This window comes from Gymnoscopelus microlampas (assembly GCF_963454915.1).
Source record: "Gymnoscopelus microlampas genome assembly, chromosome: 10".
In the NCBI taxonomy this organism is placed as follows: domain Eukaryota; kingdom Metazoa; phylum Chordata; class Actinopteri; order Myctophiformes; family Myctophidae; genus Gymnoscopelus; species Gymnoscopelus microlampas.
The window spans coordinates 23,612,263-23,635,045 of NC_139947.1; the positions used below are offsets into that span (position 1 = coordinate 23,612,263).

Below are 22,783 nucleotides of genomic sequence, written 5' to 3' on the forward strand. Positions count from 1 at the left end.
AATTGATTGTTTCACGCAATCAATTCTCAACATATTGTTTCGGGGTGCGCTGGTTTCAGCACACCCCGACCCCCTCTTGTGTGTTGGCTAGTGAGGCGCGTCCTAGCGAGACCTGATAGAAAGGGTTTTATTGCACGCATACTGGTTGCACGCATACTGGTTCTTATCAGTGTGACGTCGTCTGTTAAGGGGTCTATAATAATCGCCTCTTTTGGGCTTGTTTTCATAGACCTGATTGTTTATTTCTCTCGCAAAATCTGGCAACACTGGCGACCTGTAGTTGAACTGCGCCCTCTCTCGTGACTCACACAGAACTGCCGGGAAAGAAGCAGCCAGCCAGCCAGGCGGACACAGATCCAGACCAAACAAAACCACGATCACTGTCAAACAGACGAGACTAACCTAAAAACACGGTCTTCTTCTCAAAATAAAGCAGGGATAGTAATACAGTCTGCAACAAGGAAACAGCTCATGTTGATCTTTACATGACGTGAAACGGACTCGGGGGGCCGTGACAACAGCAGCGTTCCGTCCGTCGTAGAGACTGTCGGGTCTGCTGGCTGCCCGCGCGTGGAAATAATAATGAGAACGAGGTGAGTGTTTACTTGGGCTTGGTTTTCTTTTACCGAAAATACTAGCCGATCTACACGCTCACAGCGCGTGCATCCCATCCGCGACGTGTTGTGTCTGTGCTTGTAGATCGGCTTTTTCCCCCCGGCGAGCGGCACCCGTCGTGTGGAAAACCCGTTTGCAGGCAGCCTTTCGTCTACTACAACATCACGATCACACATTACAGCTACAATCTGTTAATTAACGCTTTGTAACGTCAGAACTACCACCACGACGGGAAAGTTAAGACGTTCATCTCATTAAAAGAGACAGGCGGCGCCTCATTTACAACGCTGTTGAGCCATGCAGTCGCTGGTGTGTGTGACATTTACTTGGCATTGATGCCACCATGCCAAAGTAGATGCCAACAACGTGCTGATTGCTGATGGGAACCAGCTTGGTCTCAAATAAGCTTTCTAGCTGCAAGAGAGTAGAGTAACCTCGCATCACCAGTCTTTCCACCTCGGAGTAGAGCTACAAACAAACAGTGGTGGAAAGTATCTTGGCTATTTACTCAAGTACTTGTACTTGAGTACAAATTTGCTGAGTGAATAGAGCTACAAGTAGTGGCAATTTACCCAAGTACTGTATTTTGTGTGGTACTTGATCTGAGTATTTCCATTTTATGCTGCTTTATACTTCAGACTAATACATTTCAGAGGTTTATATTGTAGGCTACTTTCTACCTCTATATTTCTTTGGTAGCTTTGGTTATAACTTTTCTGATTTGACACAATGGATATAACAAGCTTTTGAAACACATCACATTGTTAAAGATTATTCCAGTGGTTTCTGGCCCTTTGATGTCTATTTACACATTTCTGCTTCAGTGTTAATAATCTTATGATCTATGTAAAGGAAGTATTCGCACATCCACTTTTTTTGGATGCAAGTGCATTTGCTATAATGGGCAATAATCTTATGATGTCATATAATATTTCAGAAGGACCAGACCAATACTATAAAAGTACATTTGGCTGATAAGACGTGTGTAATTGTACTTTCAGGTAGAATTTTACATGCAGAACTTTACTTGCAATTCATTATATACTGTATACATTACAGTATTGGTACTTTTGCTTAAAGCTGTAATACAGAATCTATTTTACTATAAAATCTGTATGGTAGAGAATGTTAACAGTGGTTGGAGGTGGTCTCCCTACTCTCCCATTGAGAAATATGTAGGACACCTACTGGTTGACGAGTAGTACTTTGCAATATCTCCCCTGGCCAAGTGGGGATTCCATATTATTCACGTTTTCACCTTTCGCAGATGTCTGGTCGACATGGCAACCTGAAGAGGAGGAGGGGCAAGTGTGGCTCAGATAAGGTTTGCATTGAAAATAGTGGAGAAATTACAAAACACTAACAAAAAACACTGCATTGTGAGCACTTTGACAATTTCTCAACAAAAGACTTGTTGAGAAATTGTTTGCCTCTTCAACAATTTATTTCAACTTATTTCCTCCTCAGGCCTCTGCAAAGAGGAGAACCGATACGAAAAGACCAAAGCCAGCCTGCGCAGCTGCCCCCCACAGTACCTCCGCGGTGGATGGTAACAGCAGACAACCACGCAGTCCCATGGAGGGGCTGTCTCTCATCAGCTGTGAGTGTCACCAGTCACTGGACAGAAGGCGCTGCACGGCGTCGCCGCAGCCCGATGAGCAAGAGGGCAAAGAGAACGACATCAGCATGAGGTTGGAGCCCGATTTGTGGAGAACAAAAGGCTCGATGGAGAAACGCGAGGCAGAGCTGATGGATGTTCCCGAGAAGACCACCTTCCCGGATGACTGCGTTCCCGAGAAGATCACCTTCCCAGATGATGACAGTAATCAGATTCTGCCCGTGGAGCAGTTCTTTGGGAACCTTGATGTTGTGCAGGTGAGGCACTGTAGAGCAGTGGTTCCCAAAGTGGGGTCCGGGGATCCCCAGGGGTCCTTGAGGGGGTACCAGGGGGTCCCCCTCACAATCATTTTTATATATATATATTTTTTAATATATATACACTCTGCTATTTTAGAAAAATCGTGAACATTTGTGCAAACCTTTTGAATATATATATTTTTAAGCGAACATTTGTAATTCAAATCTTTGCTTCTGGAACAAAATATTTGAGATAGGGGTCCGCAGCCAAATACATATCATTTTGGGGGTCCTTGGCATGGAAAAGTTTGAACATTTTCCCAAATTTATAATATGCATTTGACCACACAGACCCGCATTTGAAACGATTTTGTGCCAGGGAGGGGGACCCCCATAAGAGAACATTTGTAGCATTTTCGGAAATGGCAGATGTAAAAGCTCACAGCGCGTTGCCACAGACTTGACATGTTAAAAGAATGATGGACAGGAGTGGCTATTAGACATTGAATTCAGAAATCCACTCATCTAAATCAAGAACAGATATTCCAATCAGTAACTTTGATCAGACTAATGCTTCTTTCATTAGCTTTTCATCAAAATGATGACCAATTTAAGTAATATAGCTAATTAATCAATTAGAATGACAAAGGTTGCCATACAATTTGCATGGAGCCTAATACAATTACACAATTTTACGCTAATTTCAAAGTGCTGTATGTGACTATGTGACTAATATTTTTTGTAAACCTTAGTTTAATAACCTAATTTCATTATCTAATATAATATATCTTACTGTACTTAAGTAATAATTATCTAATTATCTAATCTATACCCTATATAGCTAAACTACATTTTCAAAAAAAGACTTGTTACTGTAGAATTCACATAACACTTAATCTTGGGGAATAATCAGCTTATTTTCTTCCGCTGCATGTGACAGATTCCATCACCTTCCGTATGTCACTGATCACATGGCCCCAACATTCGATTCTCTAGTTCTAGGCAACATGGAAGGGGAGGGTGGGATTTTTTTCTAAGCTATATTATGACATGGTTTAATTTTGAAAATAAGTGGTATTCCCCTTTAAGGACAAAGAGAAACAGAAGCAATACAGTAGAGAAGTGATCAGTGAAGCCAGCTGTGCAGTAGTGATGATTATCAAAGGCTCTGCAGAAGCAGGCTTGAGCAAAGTTGTTGCACAGTGACTGATAGCAGAATTGAGTACATGTTTGTTGCTCTCTCATGTAAAATCGTATTATTTGATCTACATAGTTTGAATTGTCAGTTTAATAGACTTCACAAACACATCATGATTTGAAGTACATACTGCTTTCTCATCTGCGATTCTTCAACTTGTGTCAGATTGAAGAAACAGATTAAGCACTTAAACATGGGTCTACTCTATACTATGTTTTACGTTGTATAATAAAAAATAGCTGATCTACCTATTTTTGTCAAATGTTTGCCTATCGTTGCTGAATGTTTGCCTATTATGGCAAACACCAAATAGGGATACTAGGGTTCATGTGCGTACTGGTCAAAAGAGAAGACCACTGGCCAACTATTGTAAGAGAAATGTACTTTCTTCTAAAAAAAAATGTCATCTGAAATGCCTTTTTTTTTGCTACTTTTACTTTAAAGGAAATTTAAGAGCTTGTGTAAAAAAAAGAAATCGTACATTAACTTTTACCAGAGTACGTTTTTAGATGAGTATTTCCACTTTTACTAGAGTAGGTAGTGTCTACTTCTGTCACCTCTGCTTGCATAGGTCTATACAATATCTATTTTATAGTTCCTGTGCCCCACACAGAATATGTTGTGACATTTAAAAGTTGAATGAATCCACATCTACGGTAACATAAGCAATTATTTTTTGCGGCAATCACTCACCTTGACTGAGTCAGAAGTGGGCAGAGGTCATGCAAACTTAAATGCATCACAAATACGGGGGGGGGTTACACCTTTGTGTAATACTCCCAGTTATACTAATATACTAGGGAACAGGCATAGACCTTACAGTATCTTTCAATCACCAGACATGGGACTCCATCAACCTTGTGACTGGAACCACTTGAACCACTTGAAGTAGGGGGCCTAGTATAGACCCCTGGTGGACTCAGGTCAATGAAGTGTATATAGGGTTTAAGTATTTAACAAGGAGGATAAAGTCCTAAATGTGACAAATTGAATCGTCAAACATCACAGCGATAGGATTTCCTCTCCTGTTCAATACCCAGGGGGCAAAACCCACCTTTTTTTAGGGTGCTGCATTTGCCCTGCCATAAAAGGTTGGCCACCAGAAATAATATCTATGACCCTCTAGGATCACAACCTATATGGACAACCCGGTCAATTTTTTGCTGGAAATCCAATATGGCCGCCTCAATATTGGCCCCTATCAGAAAATAGCTTTCGCGATAACTTTTGAACCAGATGGGCTAGAAATGCAAACTTGGTGTCTATTTCATGGTTTCAGAGCATGAGAAACTCAATGGAATACTTATTGTTATGATTAGGTGTGTCTGGACCTTTACTTTGCATATTTCCAAGATGGACGCCACCCGAAAATGAGTTTTACTATGACTTTTGCAGTGACAGCTTACTGTTATGGCAAAAGGTCTGCTTTTTAAGCAATATGAACACATTTGGTTAGTTTGAGCTTTCATTTCTATGTTGTCAATATGGCTGCAGTCATAAATAATGTATGGTATTTTTCTCAGATTCTATCTATAGTTGTGGGGATGATTGCAGAGAAAAATCTGAGAAAAAGCCCACAATGTATCTTATGTATCATTTTAATAAACTAACTACAATATAAACAGACACATGCACACTCCAAGACTTGACAAAAACTTCAACTTTAGGGCTATACAAATTAACATAGTGGTATGCATTGAAGTAACATAACAAAATATAGACTACTTAGTGACAAACAGAGTAAAAGTGGAGTTGAGGTTGCCTACAAAAGGTTCATTTTGACCTCTATGGTGCTGTCTTGCCTGCTTCTAAAGCCAATGATACTATGGTACAATGCTATTCACTGTCACTGTTGTCACGTGTTGCACTGATCCTGCTGCATCGTGTCTCCAGTCCTCTGGGCAACCTTCCTGGAGATGTCAGATATTCTCCAAAGGTTTATCTACTACGATCGGGAAGGTGACTGGACAGGACATCTCTGTGAATCAGCAAGAATGCTACCCTACCTCACTGCAGCAGGCCACTACAAGTACGGGCAGCAATCTTTACCTCTGTATTTGGCTGAGATGAAGAAACTACCAGAAACAGCTTCAGAGGTACATGAAGCACTGATGGCAGGTGTATTTGTTGGCAGACGAGCAGATGGCAGCCACAACAGTGTTGCTCTTGACATGCTACTGGAGCAGACCTATAATGCTGATGCCAAGGAAGCAAGCGGTCTGGATGGCATTACACTCAGCCCTGCTGCCCGGACAAAATGGGTCTACACAAAACCACTCACAGCAGCTGTCTCTGCAGAGCTCAAGTCTATGCTCCACCTCCACTCCTCCAACCCACACCATGAGTCTGGTCAGAGTCGTGTAACCCGGGATGCAGAGATGGTAGTCAAGGTCATGGCAGCAGTGGAGACTAACCCATTTACAGTGAGCACATCATCCATGATCAACATATCTACAGGACAGTGTGCTGATTCCACAGTCAAGGACGACTTGATGAGTGTGAAAGAACTGGGTCTGAAGGCACTGTGTGAATCACTGTCCAGTGATCAGAAGAAGACAAGCATAATGAAGCTTTCCACGCTCAAAACACAAAATCCAAAAAATCGAAGGGACAAACTCAGCACCTGGCAAGAGCAATGAAATTACTGCCCTCCTGCGCATGACCAAAATCATAGCCAGTGGTGGAGAACTCAACCTTGTTGACTTTATAGGCAACGACGAGTGCAGGGACATCCCCCCTTCCCTCTTCCAGGAAGATTGCAGGATGAGAACAGGTACCAAGGCAAGCCTTGTGAAGGTCCTGAAAGAGGAGACCAAAGTTGCATGCATCCCTGACCTGCCTACAGAAGACAGAAAAACAGCAGTAGTTATTGCTGCCATGTATGCCATACGCCATTGGTCATTCCTGAAAGGTGAAGCATTTGGAACAATCGCTGAACGATACCAACGTCTGCTGTTGAATGATGTGCCTGCTGGCATAGAGATCATTCACTTCTGTTGTGACCGTTACAGTGGACCTAGTCTTAAGACAGCTGAGGAAGAACACAGATATGCTCGACCAAAACCTTCCAAAGAATATGAAGTCAGTATGCATTACACAGATCCAGATCCTCTGGAGTTTTTTGCTGTGTCAGCTAACAAGGCAAACCTATTGAGTTTCCTCTGTGACGAATGGTGTGAAAATGAGAAACTTAAGGTCCAACACATCTTTACCTCGTGGGGGGTTTAAAGAAGAGACAATGAGTGTGGTGATCAAGGAGGGGTCTATTGAAGATGTCCCTGCACTAGAATCCACACAACAGGAGGCTGATACAAGAATAATACTCCACACCCTGTACAGTGTCCAGAATGACAAAGTTGACAGAGTTGTCATCCATGCCAATGACACAGACATCATCATCATCATGTGCCTTTACTATGCAGCGACCCATCTCAGATGCCTTCCAGAGCTGTGGGTGAGAACAGAGCAAAATTCATACCTTCCTATCCATCAAATGGTATCAGCACTGGGGCTCGCACAGTGTCGTGCCCTGCCCTTTATCCATAGTTTAAGTGGCAGAGATACCACCAGCTATCCCTTCTTCACTGGGAAGAAGGCATGGTTCAAGGCCAGCATGTGTCTGGATCTCCCTTCACTTGAGGAGTTTGGTGAAAACTCTTCCGATTCCCTCTCAGATGACGTCATCAATCAGGCACGAGACCTCACAATTGCTGTATATACATCCAAAGCGGACCACCCGGAGGATTTTGACCTGAGTAAGCTTAGAGTGTACAAGTTCCTCAATAATAGATCAACCCTCTTAAAGCTGCTGCCCCCGACAAAGAATGCCTTTGACCTGCACCTGAGAAGAGCTGCTCTAGCAACCATAATAGATAAATGTTCACACATCGCCAAGCCGGATATTCCCTCTTTCGCAGAGTATGGATGGTCTCTCAGTGCTAGCAATGCAGTCCCCCTTGCATCTACCGAGCCAGCCTGGCCTGTGTCAATGAACAAGGCAATATCATGCAGCTGTATCAAAGGCTGCCAGAAAAACTGTTCCTGTGCAAAGAAGGAAATGCCATGCTACTTAGGATGCCGTTGCCAGGGACTGGAGACACGATGCAGCGGGATCAGTGCAACACGTGACAACAGTGACAGTGAATAGCGTTGTACCATAGTATCATTGGCTTTAGAAGCAGGCAAGACAGCACCATATAGGTCAAAATGAACCTTTTGTAGGCAAACTCAACTCTGCTTTTACTCTGTTTGTCACTAAGTAGTCTATATTTTGTTGTAGATATGTTGATCATGGACAATGTTGTTACTTGAATGCATACCACTATGTTAAATTTGTATAGCCCTAAAGTTGAGGTTTTTGGCAAGTCTTGGAGTGTGCATGTGTCTGTTTATATTGTAGTTAGTTTAAGATACATTGTGGGCTTTTTCTCTGCAATCATCCCCACAACTAAAGATAGAATCTGAGCAAAAATGTAATACCATACATTATTTATGACTGCAGCCATATTGACAACGTAGAAATGAAAGCTCAAACTGACCAAATGTGTTCATATTGCTTAAAAAGCAGACTTTTTGCCATAACAGTTAGCTGTCACTGTAAAAGTCATAGTAAAACTCATTTTCGGGTGACGTCCATCTTGGAAATATGCAAAGTAAAGGTCCAGACACACCTAATCATAAAGATAGGTATTCCATTGAGTTTCTCATGCTCTGAAACCATGAAATAGACACCAAGTTTGCATTTCTAGCCCATCTGGTTCAAAAGTTATCGCCAAAGCTATTTTCAGATAGGGGCCAATATTGAGGAGGCCATATTGGATTTCTAGCAAAAAATTGACCGGGTTGTCCATATAGGTTGTGATCCTACTGGGTCATAGATATTATTTCTGGTGGCCAACCTTTTATGGCAGGGCAAATGCAGGGGGGTACCCTTCGCCCCCTGGGTACAAACAAGCAACTCGAAGGCAACTGCATCTTTGTTTGTTGGCTCGTGCAGTTGATGTAGATGTATTGACTGTGGTTTGTGTATGATGTGTTTTTTCTTCTTCTTTGTCACAGTCACAGGATGAGGAATATCTGCAAAGACCAGCAGCCACATCCATGTGGAGCCGGCGAGAGCATAGGAGACAACATTTCTATGCACCTGAAGACAGTGATGAAGAGGAGGTGAGCCATGCTGACATGCAGTGTGATGACAGAGGAGGCAGTTAGTGTATTATACATGGCTATGTTGAACACTCACTTGCCTATGGACACTGTGCCAAGGAAGAAGCCAAATAAAACTGACAAAAAGTGGCCATGTGATTGTTGGAGAGAATTAGATTTAGTGGCTGCAATATGGTGTTATTGAAATATGTTTCATATGTAGTTTGGAAGTTCAACTTTTACAGGCACAAGTTTTGTCTATTCTGATAATGGCTGGAGTGTGTTCTCCCGTGGTACTTTCATTACGCAGATTTTAACCCTTTTTTGCAGACTAGATTTGCAGACTAGTGCTAGGTTGCAATGGTTTATCTCAGCATGCTATTCTGTTTGTATTACAGCAGTGTAAAGTGAATGAGAAGCATCAATTGCGAGTTGTGCCTTGGTTGTGAGATAGTACAGGGGTGATTTATATTTCAAACTAAAGCGGTGATGGGGACAAGATGGAGTTATTTTGCAAGTTAAATCCCACACAGCTCAGATAATCAATTGTTTAATAAAAGGGTCAACATTTATTGATGCCACCAGCCTTGTCGCTAAATTAGATACATTAGATACAAACATGAAATGCAAACATGAAACAGCAATTTCTAGCCAGAATTTACGATATCTTCATTTAAGCACCAGAGTTAACTAATGTCCTGCATACTATGAAGGTTTTTACATTTTTATTTTAAACAAAGAACCGATCCAAATACATTTAATATGGAAACTTTAATGCTTATGAACCATTGATCAACATGTCTTCATATTTTCTCCTCAGCCCATCTTTGACAGTGGCTCAGCCTCAAGTCATTTTAATGACTCTAATGTGTCTGTCTGATAGCCTTCCTATGACAATGATGTATTACCGGTAATTAGCCTGAGAAAGTGAACGTGCTCCTGTGTAACATGCTCAGTGTTCGTTTCCAGCATGCCACAGCCAGCATTGAAGAGAGGGATTTAAAATGAAATTGTAAGCTGTGGTTTTAATCCATTCTATCATAACAACAATTGCATATCTATAAAGATGTGTAGATCAGCGATTTTTGCTATTTGTAAGTATATAGATCTTAAGTTAACACTTGTCCATTTAGCCACTACATGGCTCCCTCACAGTCAACACTTTTGTTTTACCATGTTACATGAGTGATGTAAAAGGGCTTCTCAAAAAACACTGGCACTTCTCTTAATGTTTTGTTAATGATTATTGATGGCCTGAAGATCATATGAAGACATGATTTGTGCAAATTGTAAATGTGTATATATTTATGTATCCTCTGAGACTGAAGAAATTTGCACTAACAAAATATTGTTTATATCTGCAAAGGTAAATAGTGCGCTATTGTGTATATATTGTTGATTCTTATAAACCAAGCAATCAAGACATTTGAGATATTTTTGATAAATGTTTTTTTTTTATCGCCTGTTAACAACTGCCTTATTTATGCACAGTGCTTTTTGTAGTTTGCTATGCAACTGCCTGATGAAATGTAAAATATTATTCCAGTAATAATTGTAGTCCAAACAATGCATTTTATTATCACAGTGCCAGTACACAGAGCACATTAATCGTTCTTGACTGCAGGTATTAGCTTGTTTATTTGAAAAATACCTTTCTGACGACAAAATACACTTTACATTTAAAACTCCAGAGATTAAATGTTTGAAAGATGTAACAATTTAAGTTTTTGTTTCTTTTTATTAAGCAAAAACAAACAAATGCAATAAACAAATGATGAAACAATCATTTCAAACGGTGGCCCCATAGCCTGTTGGTGCGTAATTCTTCAATGCCTTTATCACTAGTAAATGTAAAGTAAAGCCGGCCAACAAAATCTGCCGACCAGCCGTTGAAACAATTTCCCAGAGCTGATGGAAAAAGCAACTATCACAGCCACAAAAATGGCAAAGAGAATGTAGAACAGCATTTTTCTTCTAAGTTGTTGTAAGTCTGAAGAGTAGATTTGATTTAGTAAAAGTAGGCCTACGGGAAGTTGAGTTGAGGTTGAAAAAAATGAGCGCCATGTCAAAGAAAGCTGGAACCATTCTAATGGGGTCAAAGAAGGAGTTGGCTCAGCCTGAATGGATACAAGATTGTAAGCACTTACATCTGTTAACCAGTTAACAGATTCACAGCATTGTAAATTCATGTCAACATGTACGTCTCACTTCATTTGTATAAATAAATGATTTTCTTAAAAGTATACAATGTTATTTCTTGTGAAAACTTCCCAATGGCATTTCTGTCTACTTCTCACACTTAATTTGCATAAATTAGATATTTCTCTTCTCACCGTGTAGGTTGTGCTGTCCTTTCACAATGTGAACAAGCTTCAGGTTTACTCTGGTGAACAGCAGACTGTAGAAATACTCCATGTTGATGTCACTGCACTTATGGCCACAGAGAGCGTCCAGCAGGTCGGGATGATTATAGCCCGTTTCTTCTCAATCCTTGAAACACATATTTTACAATATTTGTAATGAGGAGGAAAAGGAAAAGGAGTTGGAACAGGTAATATCCAACAATAATGGAGACTTGTGTCTCAAGTTCCTGAATAAAATGTTTTAATACATCAACCACAACCTAATAACCCTGATAACCCAACACCTAACATGTGATCCAGATTCCATGTTCTGAAGACCACCCTGCTCCCGTGGTTGCCATAGGGGTTGATTGAGTGGAATGACGTGCATGCCTCCTAGTCGAACGGTCCCTGTGGTTTGTGAGAGGTACTGGTACAGTCATCAGCTTATATGACACAAGAACCTCCTATTGACATTCAGTACTTTGATCACCACACCATAGACATCCATAAATGCTGCCAATAAAGACACTTTGCCATCAGCAAAACCTAGGGCTGGATCATTCAGACCACCTCCTGCTCTTTCTGTTCTGTAGCATTATTAAAACCATCCTCCTGTACTGCACCACCTGTTATTGCACCATGCTCGCCCTCGCCAGTAGAAACGGCTCCTGAAAATCACTAAATCTTCTAAAAATAAAACACTGCACTCCTCACCTGCCAGCCCTCACTGCCACCACTAACAGAGCACTGACCACAGCACACAACCCCTGCTACCCCTCAACCCATGCTTCACCCTCCTCTCCCTCTGGCTGCAAATAGACAACTATGTCAGCAATCATCTTAACCACTTGAACTCTAGCATCCCTATTCTGGATCAAACATTTGTCGAACATAGCAGATATACAAGCTCACAACGCTATGTGGGCTTGTAAATCTGCTATTTTCGGTACATAAATCTGCTATACCGGTACATAACTTGAACACCGCTGAGTCGGCTGAAGCTTACTTCGCAATGTCGGCTCGCTTGACATGAATCTCGTGGCTCTAGTCCGTCTGTCGTTTTTTTTTTTTTTTTTTTTTTTAAGATTTATTTTGGGTCTTTTTATAGCTTTATTTGGAGAGGGACAGTAGGCTGACAGGAAACGGGGAGAGAGATGGGGGAAGACACGCAGCGAAGGTCGTCGGGAACGGGACACGAACCCGCGACACGCTGTCAGTTAAGGGATTTCAACCGAGGGTGCCTGGACCGCGACGCCACGGCCCAGGCCCCGTCTTTGTCGTTTTAACAGTTTGTTTAGTGGAGCCGTAACTCTTTTACGTCTTGGGTTTGAGAGTGGCATTTTCGTGAGTGGGACGCCGTCAAATGACGTGAAGGGGACCCCCGTCATCTATATATATATACAATTGAGAAAAGTCAGCACTTCCTGTCCCCCGCTGAAGCCACCCCCCGCTGAAGCCACCCCTATCTATATATACAAACCCCCCTGGACAGGAAGTGCTGAGGTCAGACAACACACTCCATATTTGGGCATAGCTCAATTTGGAACATCTCCTATTATTGCTTTATATATTATAGAGACCAACGAACACAAAGCACCGCGCAGCGGATAGGGGAGAGGGGCGCGCAGCGCCCCGACCCTCTAGTGTCTCACGTTTTCCGTCACTATAGTACTATTTGGGACTATGTTGACCGTCTTGCCACATTTAAGACTGATGTCATCAACATGACATCAGAAATGATCTTGGTGGTCTTGGTCTTGTTTTTGTTTATGTTGTTTTCTTTTGGTTTTTTTTGGTCATAGCTGCCAGTTCCCACCTGATGTTGTGTGGGAGTCCCAACTGATCCAGACCGTACTCAAGAACTGCCATCTTGCATAACGTCTTCAGACTAGGACTGAAGTGTAAGATATACAGGTCATCGGCTGTGAATCCTCCAAAGAAGATGACACGATCTCTCAACATGCAACAGCACATACCAGACATTGAACGAGGACGCGGGCCTTCCCCCTTGAGCTTAATCTTCTTCCATAAGAAGGTCTCTTCATTTATTTTCCACAGATTCTTCCGGTATTTCTTTCTCCCAAATATGTACAGCTCTCCATTGTAGGCAAAGGTTGACTGAACCTCGATTTCGCTTGGATAAAGGTGTGCGCAAGGCGTGTTCAGCCAGCAGTTGGTCTCTGTGTCAAACACACTGAGTTTGTTGTATTTGCCGTAGTCTGCACCGCCAAATACAAACATCTTTGCCCCGATAATGGTGGCAGAGTGACATGCAGAAGCAGGTGGTGGAGCGCCGCTGGTGTTAACTAAAGACCAGACCATAGCGTTGGTGTCCAACTTGAAAATGCCATTAGTGCATCTTCTCAGGATACTGTGTCCTCCATAGATATACATGACCTTACCCAAGACACAGGCTGAGTGGTCAGCCATCTCCCTGGGACCAGTTTTATTTTCCCACACTTTGGGCTTGTACCATCTGTGGGTGTTGACATCAAATGCATAAAGCGTGCTGCTGAAATTCCATATGTCTTTATGCCCCCCCCAAATGTAGATGAAATTTTCTATCAACACAGCTGTGTGTCCAAAGAGCATGGGTGGAACATCATGGGGATATTCTCCTCTTCCATTTGTCATTGAGGGCAATTTTACCCATTGCAAAGACATTGTGTTGAAGATGTACACATCAATATGCGGCCACAACGAGAGCCATTCTTTAGGATGTTTTGAAGAATTACCTTTGCACCCTCCAAATGAGTACACTTTGTGTCCCACTGACACAACAGCGTGATGGCCCATCCAGATGCCCCGTCTAGAAAACTTTCACACACCAGTGGATTGGTTGAGTTTTGCCTGCACTGTGTTTCAACCTTTCAAGTGAACTTCTTACAGGGAATGCTCGAACTGAACTCCTGAACCTGGGTCTTATATTCTCTCCTCGAGACATGCCACATCATACTGCTGATGTCACTCAGTCTTCACTTGTCCCTATATGGAGCTTACGTAATATGAACTAAATAACCGTGTACATTGTGTTCCGTTCATGCTGTCAGCTCAGATGATGTCGGCTCCACTCTCTTCGATGACATAGGTCTCTTCAACCCTTCTCCTTGAATGGGTATCTCGGCCTGCTCCATATATGGGTATCTTGTATATGGTCTTGAACCAACGGTTTGGTCAAGCGCTCTTCAACATTTGGACGTGGAATCCACACAAAATCTATCCTTTTATTTGTTGAAAACACACACACACACACACACACACACACACACACACACACACACACACACACACACACACGCACACACACACACACACACACACACACACACACACACATACACTTAAATTAAATTATAATCTACTCATAATACTTCAAATATAATAACATGATGTATTCCTCTTCAGAGGGGCTATTTAGAAAGCAGCAGACAGAGCAATGGGCAGCTAAAGAGGCCCTGAGGTGTCTTGAGGGTCTGCCATAGAGCTATATAAGAACTAGAGAACAGACGGCCTTGCCTCCACCTATTAATTTCAACAAAGTTGCTCACCCAGCACATGAAGCACCCGGAAGTACACTATACATCCGGCATTCAGGTGCACTAGCGTTTCAGACGATAGAATCATGCGCAGAAAAGCCCTGGTTTCACAATGTTTTAGTCTGCAGAATATCGGTGAATATTAAAGGATGACGTCACCCATTTTAAACCTATCTTCTTCATATAATTGGTCCACACCAGAGGCGCCGATCCTGCGAGTGCCTCATTGCCCGAGCACTTCGGAGAAATGGCGAGCACCCAGTAGAAGGTGCCCTTGATTTTAGACATTGTGCGGGGCCAGATTTACGTTAATTTGATAGCGAACTTGACCCACCCACTGAAGTTAAAACACTTAGCAAGTTACTAAGCAGCAGGTCACACAATGGACCATTGATATGCATACACTGTTGACACACGGCACTGACGGCAGCTTTTGTAACCTTTGGTAAGTATGAAGAGGTGTGTGTGTGTGTAAGTGTGTACGCACAGTGCACATCCATGTGTGACGGTGGCAAACTATGTCACATTTGACTTGCCCTGCCCAGTTACACTCAAAAATGGCAAGTTTTAATGCCTTGTGAATTATTTCTACCGAGTTTACAACAATAAAATATAAATTACACTGTTAAAGTGCGAAGTGAGTAACTGTTGTAAAACCCAATAAAATAATAATGATTGTCGACCAAGCCACCTTTGTTTAAGAAGGTCCCCTATATACAACACTTTCCATTTACAGGACACACACAGGTTTGAGTTAAATACCAGGTAAGTTTTGAGAACGACTTGAGAACAACACTTTAACTCAGGACAGAGCTGACACAGAAACAGTTTGTAAAAAGGTAAGTACACATTTATTTACTAAGTCCCTTTAAAATACAAATACAAAAGAAAAACCCTAACTTCCTATGGCGCCGCTAACTAACTAAAACAATACTTTTCATCAACACATGCCTTTCGGCCTGGCGGAGACAATAATCCCATAACACTTTACATTTAAAGCTCCAGAGATTAAATGTTTTGGTGTCAGTAAGCTTTTGAAATATGTTTTTGTTGCTTTTTATTAAGCAAAAAGAAAACAAACACATTTAATAAACAAAAATGATGAAACACTCATTTCAAACAGTGGCCCCATATCCTGTTGGTGCTTCAATTCTTCAATGCCTTTATCACTAGCACCCTTATGTAAATGATGAACAAAGCAAAGCAGGCCAACAAAATCTGCTGACCAGCCGTTGAAACAATTTCCCAGAGCTGGTGGGAAAAGCAACTGCTATCACAGCCACAAAAATGGCAAAGAGAATGTAGAACAGCATTTTGCTTCTTGTAAGTTACCGTAAGTCTGAAAAGTAGATTTGATTTAGTCAAAGTAGGCCTACGGGAAGCTGAGTTGAGGTTGTAAAAAATGATCGCCATGTCAAAGAAAGCTGGAACAATTCTAATGGAGTCAAAGAAGGAGGAGTTGGCTCAGCCTGAATGGATACATGATTGTAAGCTCTTACATCTGTTAACAGCTTCACAGCATTGTAAATTCATGTCATTATGTACAATATGTAAACTCACAGATCATTTGTATAAATTAATGATTTTCTTTAAAAAAGTATAAAATGTTATTTCTTGTGAAAAAAATCCCAATGTCATTTCTATCTACTACTGACACTTAATTTGATTAAATTAAGGAAATTAAAATTCATTTTCTTAAAAAAGAAAGTATAAAATGCTATTTCCTGCGTAACCGCTTCCTGTTGTCATTTTTGATTGTCTTATCTGTATCTATGGCCCGTTTGTAGATCTTACTCTTCTCACAGTGTAGGTTGTGCTGTCCCTTCATATGGCACACAATGTGAACAAGCTTCAGGTTTACTCTGGTGAACAGCAGACTGTAGAAATACTCCATGTTGATGTCACTGCACTTGTGGCCACAGAGAGCGTCCTGCAGATCAGGGATGATTGCCCGTTTCTTCTCAATCCTGGAAACACATGTATACATACATATATATATGTATCAATATTTGTAATGGGGTGGGGGGGTGGGGAGGGTTAGAGCAGATAATGTCCAACAATAATGGAGACTTGTGTCTCAAGTTCCTGAATAAAATGTTTTAATACATTAACCACAACCAATGTAATAACCCTGATAACCCAACACCTACATGTGATCCAGATTCCATGTGCTGAAGACCACCCTGCTCTCGTGGTTGCCATAGGGGTTGATTGAGTGGAATGACGTGCATGCGTCCTGGTCGAACGGTCCCTGAGGTTTGTGAGAGGTACAGTCAGTACTTTGATCTTGACTTTTGATCACCACACCACAGACATCATAGGCGGCGGGTGAGCCCGACATTTGGGAAGGCTGATACGGGACACGTGCACGCGCGCGCAGCGCGCGTGCATGTGTCCCCCTCCCGCGCGATTTTTTTCGGGTTTACCACGGATAAAGTTACTTTTTGGTTACTTTATTTCGGTTTCGGTGTTAGGGTTAGGGTTAGATATTGACCAGGGGGCTGCAGCGACAGCACACACAATATATAGTAGCCTAAATAATGCTGCGCACATTTATTATATATAATTTGCTCAATTTAAAAAAATTTCCAGGATAATATTTGGGAAGGCTTAGCCTACCCTAGCCTTCATTACCCGCCGCCTATGACAGACATCCATAAATGCTGCCAACAAAAGACACTTTGCCATTTGCAAAACCTAGGGCTGTATCAATCAAACCACCTGCTCTTTATGCTCTGTAGCATCATTAAACCCATCCTCCTGTACTGCCACCTGTTATTTCACCATGCTCGCCCTCACCAGTAGAAAAGAGCTCCTGAAAATCCCTTAATCTTCTAAAATAAAACACTGCACTCCTAACCTGCCAGCCCTCACTGCCACCACTTACAGAGCACTGACCACAGCTAGGCCTGTCACAATTATTACATAATCGTCTAATCGCAATTATTTTTGCATAATCGTCATAATCAATTCCATGTTGAAAAATGTCATATTTTCAAAAAATGTCAAATATAGTGTAAATAGCAGATCTATAAGCTCAAAACGCGTCGCGATGCACCGCGTTTTGAGCTTATAGATCGTCTATTTCCACTATTAATGTTTATTTTTATGTATAAAGTAATTATTTGAGTTATTTGTCATATCTGCCCTGTGCAACTTTTGTTTACGAAAGCTAAAAGCCAAACAGAAATGTAATTTTTATTCTTAATGTTCCATAAATTTTCAACAACAGAAACACAATTAAATCGTTAATCGCAATCATTTGAGTGATAATTAATCGTCAACTTACATTTGTAATCATGACAGCCCTGACCACAGCACACGACTCCTGCCACCCCTCAACCCATGCTTCACCCTCCTCCCCCTCTGGGCTGCAAATATAGACAACTATGTCAGCAATCATATTAACCACTTGAAGTCTAGCATCCCTATTCTGGGTCAAACATTTGTCGAACATAGCAGATATACAAGCTCACAATGCTTGTGAGCTTGTAGATCTGCTATTTTCGGCAAATACATTTAGTGTAGAGGGAAAACAGGAGGGCATCTGGTCTAGTATAGAGCCCCAGTGGGCTCCGTTCAACTAAGTATAAGTGGTTTAATAGCCTGGGCTCAGGTCAGTTACAGTGTAACTGACCTTGTGTTGTGATGTTCTAGTTTGTTTATACCCTGGTTTGAGTCTTACTTGTGATGAGTGTTTGATTGTGTACAGACCGTGAAGTCAAAGCAAATTTCCTCTATAGAGCACAATAAAGACTGAATCTGAATCTACTTTGATAATCTGAAGTGTATTCCAATATTAACGCCTCCTAGAGATGTTGGGAGGCCTAATGCATTAAAACGTGTGATAGTGAATTGGTGAACTTTCTAATCGAAAGGGCAGCCTCTTACTTAGTTCCCCCTTCAATCTGCAAGTCAATCCCTCAAGAGATTTGTTATCCATCAAACTTCTATATGAAGCTATATTTGCCTCTCGGTCAGACTATAATAATCTGTCACCTGGCATGTGAACCAGCCATCCTGAGTGCAGAAGCGGTTTGGTTCCTCTTCAGTCCTGTCGAAGTAGCAGCCGTTGTACTTGTCTTTTTTTAGCTTGTCCGTCAGCAACTCTGCCGCTGCCTGGAACTCTTCCCTGAGTTTATTTTTCTTTATGGTTTTCGCCACGTCAGCCATCTAAGTAGACATGCAAAACTGGTTAATAAAAAAAAAAATACAATTACTGATATATGTAGAGGACCGTTACAATAGAAACTTTGCTGTTACCTCTCTCAGGTAGCCTCGCATCCTGCTCTCACAGTTGTACTTCATATAGGCAGACTTGGTCTTGAATCGAACATTGACACCTGAGACGAAACCTCAGTCAGGGGTAAAGTCACACACAGATGGATAAAGGGATGTTCCCTGTATTTTAAAGCATCCCCACGGGATGGCCTACCTTTGAACCAGCCTTCATCATCCTCTCTTTTTTCCAGATCAGAGTTGTCCTGCAGGTGACGGAGAAATTCACCCAGGAGTTTACGCCTTTTCGGAGCCGACTCATCAGTGAGAAGTTTCCTGGCTTCCTGGATGAGACGGTCAGCGTGTCTGTCTGTGCTCAGCAAATGGCTTAGATCACAGACCGCTGAAAACACAAGCACAATGTAAAGTCACAATGTTACATGGTAATTAACTAATGATGTCTCATACGTTGACCAGTGGCGTTTGGTGGATTCTAACGTTGACCGGGCCAGAACCGGGCCAGGGGGGGGGGGGAAACCGGTTTGACGGCTAAACTGGTTTCCCAATGGCCACTCATTAACAATTCGGCCGAATGCAAATGAGCCCCATTTGTAAACAAAGGCGACTTTCTGTGGTCGGCTACAACAGAATAGGGTGAGGGCTGCTAATGTTGATTTTTAGTTTTTTTCCCCAGCTGGCCCGGGTCTACAGACCGGGCCATGGCCTTGTTGGCCCCAATGACGATACGCGCCTGACGTTGACACACTGACTTTATATGAACAGAGGGTTGAAGACGTATTCATTAACAAATAATAATGCAATAATAGACAAAAGTCTGATGAAGTTGGCTGAAAACATAACTTGTGTGAGGTAATGACATTTACTGATAATGTAATAGCCTACCTCATTACATTATTGGGACGTATAGATACCCCCCCCCCACCAATAAATAATGCTGTAATAGTTTTGACTGATTATATTGTGTATTTTCAGTCCACTTCTATATTTTTGGTTTTAAGAATATCATTATAATAGCCTATAATAACATATCAAACTCTGGACTGAAAATGAGCATAGCAAAAAATGACAAACTAAGAACTAATTCTCAAAAATGTAAAAGGCATTACATTTGCTATATCAGACAGTCAGGACATTTCAGTAGATTATTGGGAATGTTATTACAGGCTTTTAATATACTTTAAGTGTAATAAAAGCAAGCTGTACAAGTGCATTACATTTTCCCTGTTAATAATTGTAATAACATGTAACACCTACAAACAATGTAGTTATTACAGGAAACAGCTGCTACAACAATCCATCATGTGTAATAGTGAAGATACTTACATCCACCCCATGTCTCGGCATCAGAGAGAAGCACAAGTTCTACATGATCTGGAAGAACATGGAAATATTCCTCTGTCACCTCAGTGCCGTCTTCATACAAGCAGACACGATATGAGCCACGGGGTGCCTGGAAACACATAACAGAACCAGTGGTTCAAAGTAAGTACATTTACTCCAGTACTGTACCTAAGTACAATTTTGAGGTTTTATTTCAAATTGTCAATACTTTTACTTCTACTCCACTACATCTCAGATGCAAATATACTTTTACTCCACTACAAGTATTTGAAAACTTTAGTTACTAGTTACTTTACTACTTTACTAGATAATTATTACAAAACAGTAACCACTTCAGCTCTGTATACATTTCGGCCATTTGAAAATAGACTTGTAGATGTTTCTATTGCAGTCTTCATACTTTTACTTAAGTGAAAAAATGTTAGTACTTCCACCACTGAACAGAACAGCAATGTTTAATTTAGGTAATCAAAAATAGCAGATGTACAAGCTCACAACGCGTCTCATCATCGCGATCCGTTGTCGTGAGCTTAGAGATCACTATTTTCGTGACAAAGAAAACTCGGGCTTAACTTACTTGCAATAGCTTGCAGGATTTTTTAAGCAACTCCTTCAGGTTTTTTGCTGCAATGCCATATTTTCTGGTTTCGTGGAGATTCCGGATTTTAACGGGTTTACAGCTCTCTCTTCCCAAACAACCAAACATTGTAAACATTGTTACCTTACTGCTTCGACTTCCGCGGTACATAGATACATATCGAAACTGTAGTCCGCCAGGTTTTGCGAGAGAAACACGCAACCAGGTATATGAAAACAAGCCCCAAAGAAGCAAGTTAGGTCACATGAGCACTTTAGACCTATTTGCATCGGCTATTTGAAAATAGCAGATCTACAAGCTCACAAAGTGTCGCAATGCCATGCGTTGTGAGTTTGTAGATCTGCTATTTTCAAACAATCTTGAAATAAAAGGTGAAGATTTTGAAGATTTTTGAAACATTCTAATAACACAAATCTGGTATGCGGGGCTCCCTGGCACAAAACATTTTCAAATGGGGTTTGGGGACAAATACATATTAATTTGGGGGTCCTTGACATGGAAATATTTGAGAAACACTGGTTTAAACAATATTTAGGAAGGAAGCCCAAATAAGCAGCTACACTTTTAAACATGCCCCCAAAAACCGCAACCCGCAACAACCAATTTTTACAAGCAACTTTACAGAAAAATAAGCCCGAAATAGCTTATAATAAGCGGACATGGCAACGCTAAACTGTCATCTCTTGCTCTGTTTTGTAAATAACCCTCCCCATCAAAGGATACATACTGCCATCTACAGGACAGGATTGGGATTTTCTTTTAAAGGTTTATTGTCTTTATTCAAATCAGTTTAAGTGAACTTTGTTGGCAGGGGAAACATAACTTTGTTATATTTACATTGCCAAAGCAAGTTAAGTGTGAAATATAAACTTAAAGTCAAAACGAAGAAATGTATGTGCAATTAAAGGGGGGAAAATAAATGTATAAACAGAGCTGTGTCACATAATTGCAACAAACAAGCTTACAAAACCACAGAAATGTGCACTTGCTGTTAGAAATTAGAAATATGTACAATGTAGTAGCTTAGTATAAAGCTTTTGAAACGAATAGAAGCACGTTTTCAAGACTTTGCAGTCCCTTTTTGAGACAAATCTATTAAAAAGGATACAGGAAGAATGGGCACTAGGGAAATCTTATATTACATTGCAGCAGTTTTGCAAATGTATTTACAATTAATTGTATTTTCTCCACAGAAAAAGCTACACAAATTCATTCAAGGAATTGTCATTTAACATATGAACATAGACATATATACCACTACTGTTTTTTTTCTTTCTTCTTTAAAAAAAGTACTGTACTTAAGTACAATTTGAGGTATATTTACTTTACTAGAATATTTCCAATTTCCACTACATCTCAGAGGCAGATATTGTACTTTTACTCCACTACAATTATTTGAAAACTTTAGTTACTAGTTACTTTGCAGATATAAATTATAACATTTTAAAACATACATCCCACTTTAGCCCTATTTTATAACTAGGCTATTTGAAAATATCATAGAGGTATGGAAAATATCCTATCTACAAGCTCACAACGCGTCACATCGCGATGCGTTGTGAGCTTGTAGATCTGCTATTTTCAAACATTTTAGTACTTTTACTTTTGGTACTTTAAGTATATTTTGATGCCAAAACATTTGTACTTTTACTCAAGTAACATTTTGAATACAGGTCTTTTCCTACTTGTAACAGAGTATTTTTTATATTGTGGTATTGCTACTTTTACTTAAGTAAAATATCTGAGTGAGTACCGCCACCACTGTGATGTGTTGGGCTGTTGCTGGCAGACTCAACTGTCAAATATGCCCATAATGCACACATTTACAACCAAAGGAAAGGGTCGCGAGATGGCGACACTTATTTCTTTTTTCCGTATAACAGGCCCCGATGAAGAACTGCATAGCAAC

The 22,783-nt window shown here is 41.0% G+C and overlaps 2 protein-coding genes across 4 annotated transcripts; one reads left to right on the top strand and one right to left on the bottom strand.

Annotated features, from left to right (window-relative positions):
- Positions 1-323: 323 nt before the first annotated feature.
- On the top strand, positions 324-9,014 carry cUnh1orf174 (chromosome Un C1orf174 homolog). Of its 2 annotated transcripts, none has more exons than XM_084068589.1 (4): positions 324-593; positions 1,883-1,939; positions 2,083-2,490; positions 8,729-9,014. In XM_084068589.1, exons 2-4 carry the CDS (start codon positions 1,883-1,885, stop codon positions 8,879-8,881), a joined length of 618 nt encoding a protein of 205 aa, XP_083924715.1. In that variant the 5' UTR covers positions 324-593; the 3' UTR covers positions 8,882-9,014. The 2 variants fall into 2 exon arrangements, with proteins under 2 accessions (XP_083924715.1, XP_083924714.1); XM_084068588.1 differs by having other exon boundaries at positions 324-592; positions 1,881-1,939; positions 8,735-9,014.
- A 17-nt stretch (positions 9,015-9,031) lies between these two features.
- Positions 9,032-21,012, bottom strand: dffb (DNA fragmentation factor, beta polypeptide (caspase-activated DNase)). 2 transcript variants are annotated; one of them, XR_014601617.1, is made up of 8 exons: positions 20,854-21,012; positions 20,259-20,385; positions 19,132-19,317; positions 18,960-19,039; positions 18,696-18,869; positions 16,847-16,947; positions 15,858-16,663; positions 9,032-10,648 (listed from the first exon to the last, which is right to left on the bottom strand). XR_014601617.1 is itself a non-coding variant. In XM_084068587.1 (7 exons), the coding sequence occupies exons 1-7, from the start codon at positions 20,989-20,991 to the stop codon at positions 16,414-16,416; spliced, it is 1,056 nt and encodes a 351-aa protein (XP_083924713.1). In that variant the 5' UTR covers positions 20,992-21,012; the 3' UTR covers positions 15,582-16,413. The 2 variants fall into 2 exon arrangements, 1 of the variants encoding a protein (XP_083924713.1); XM_084068587.1 differs by lacking the exon at positions 9,032-10,648 and having other exon boundaries at positions 15,582-16,663.
- Positions 21,013-22,783: the final 1,771 nt, after the last annotated feature.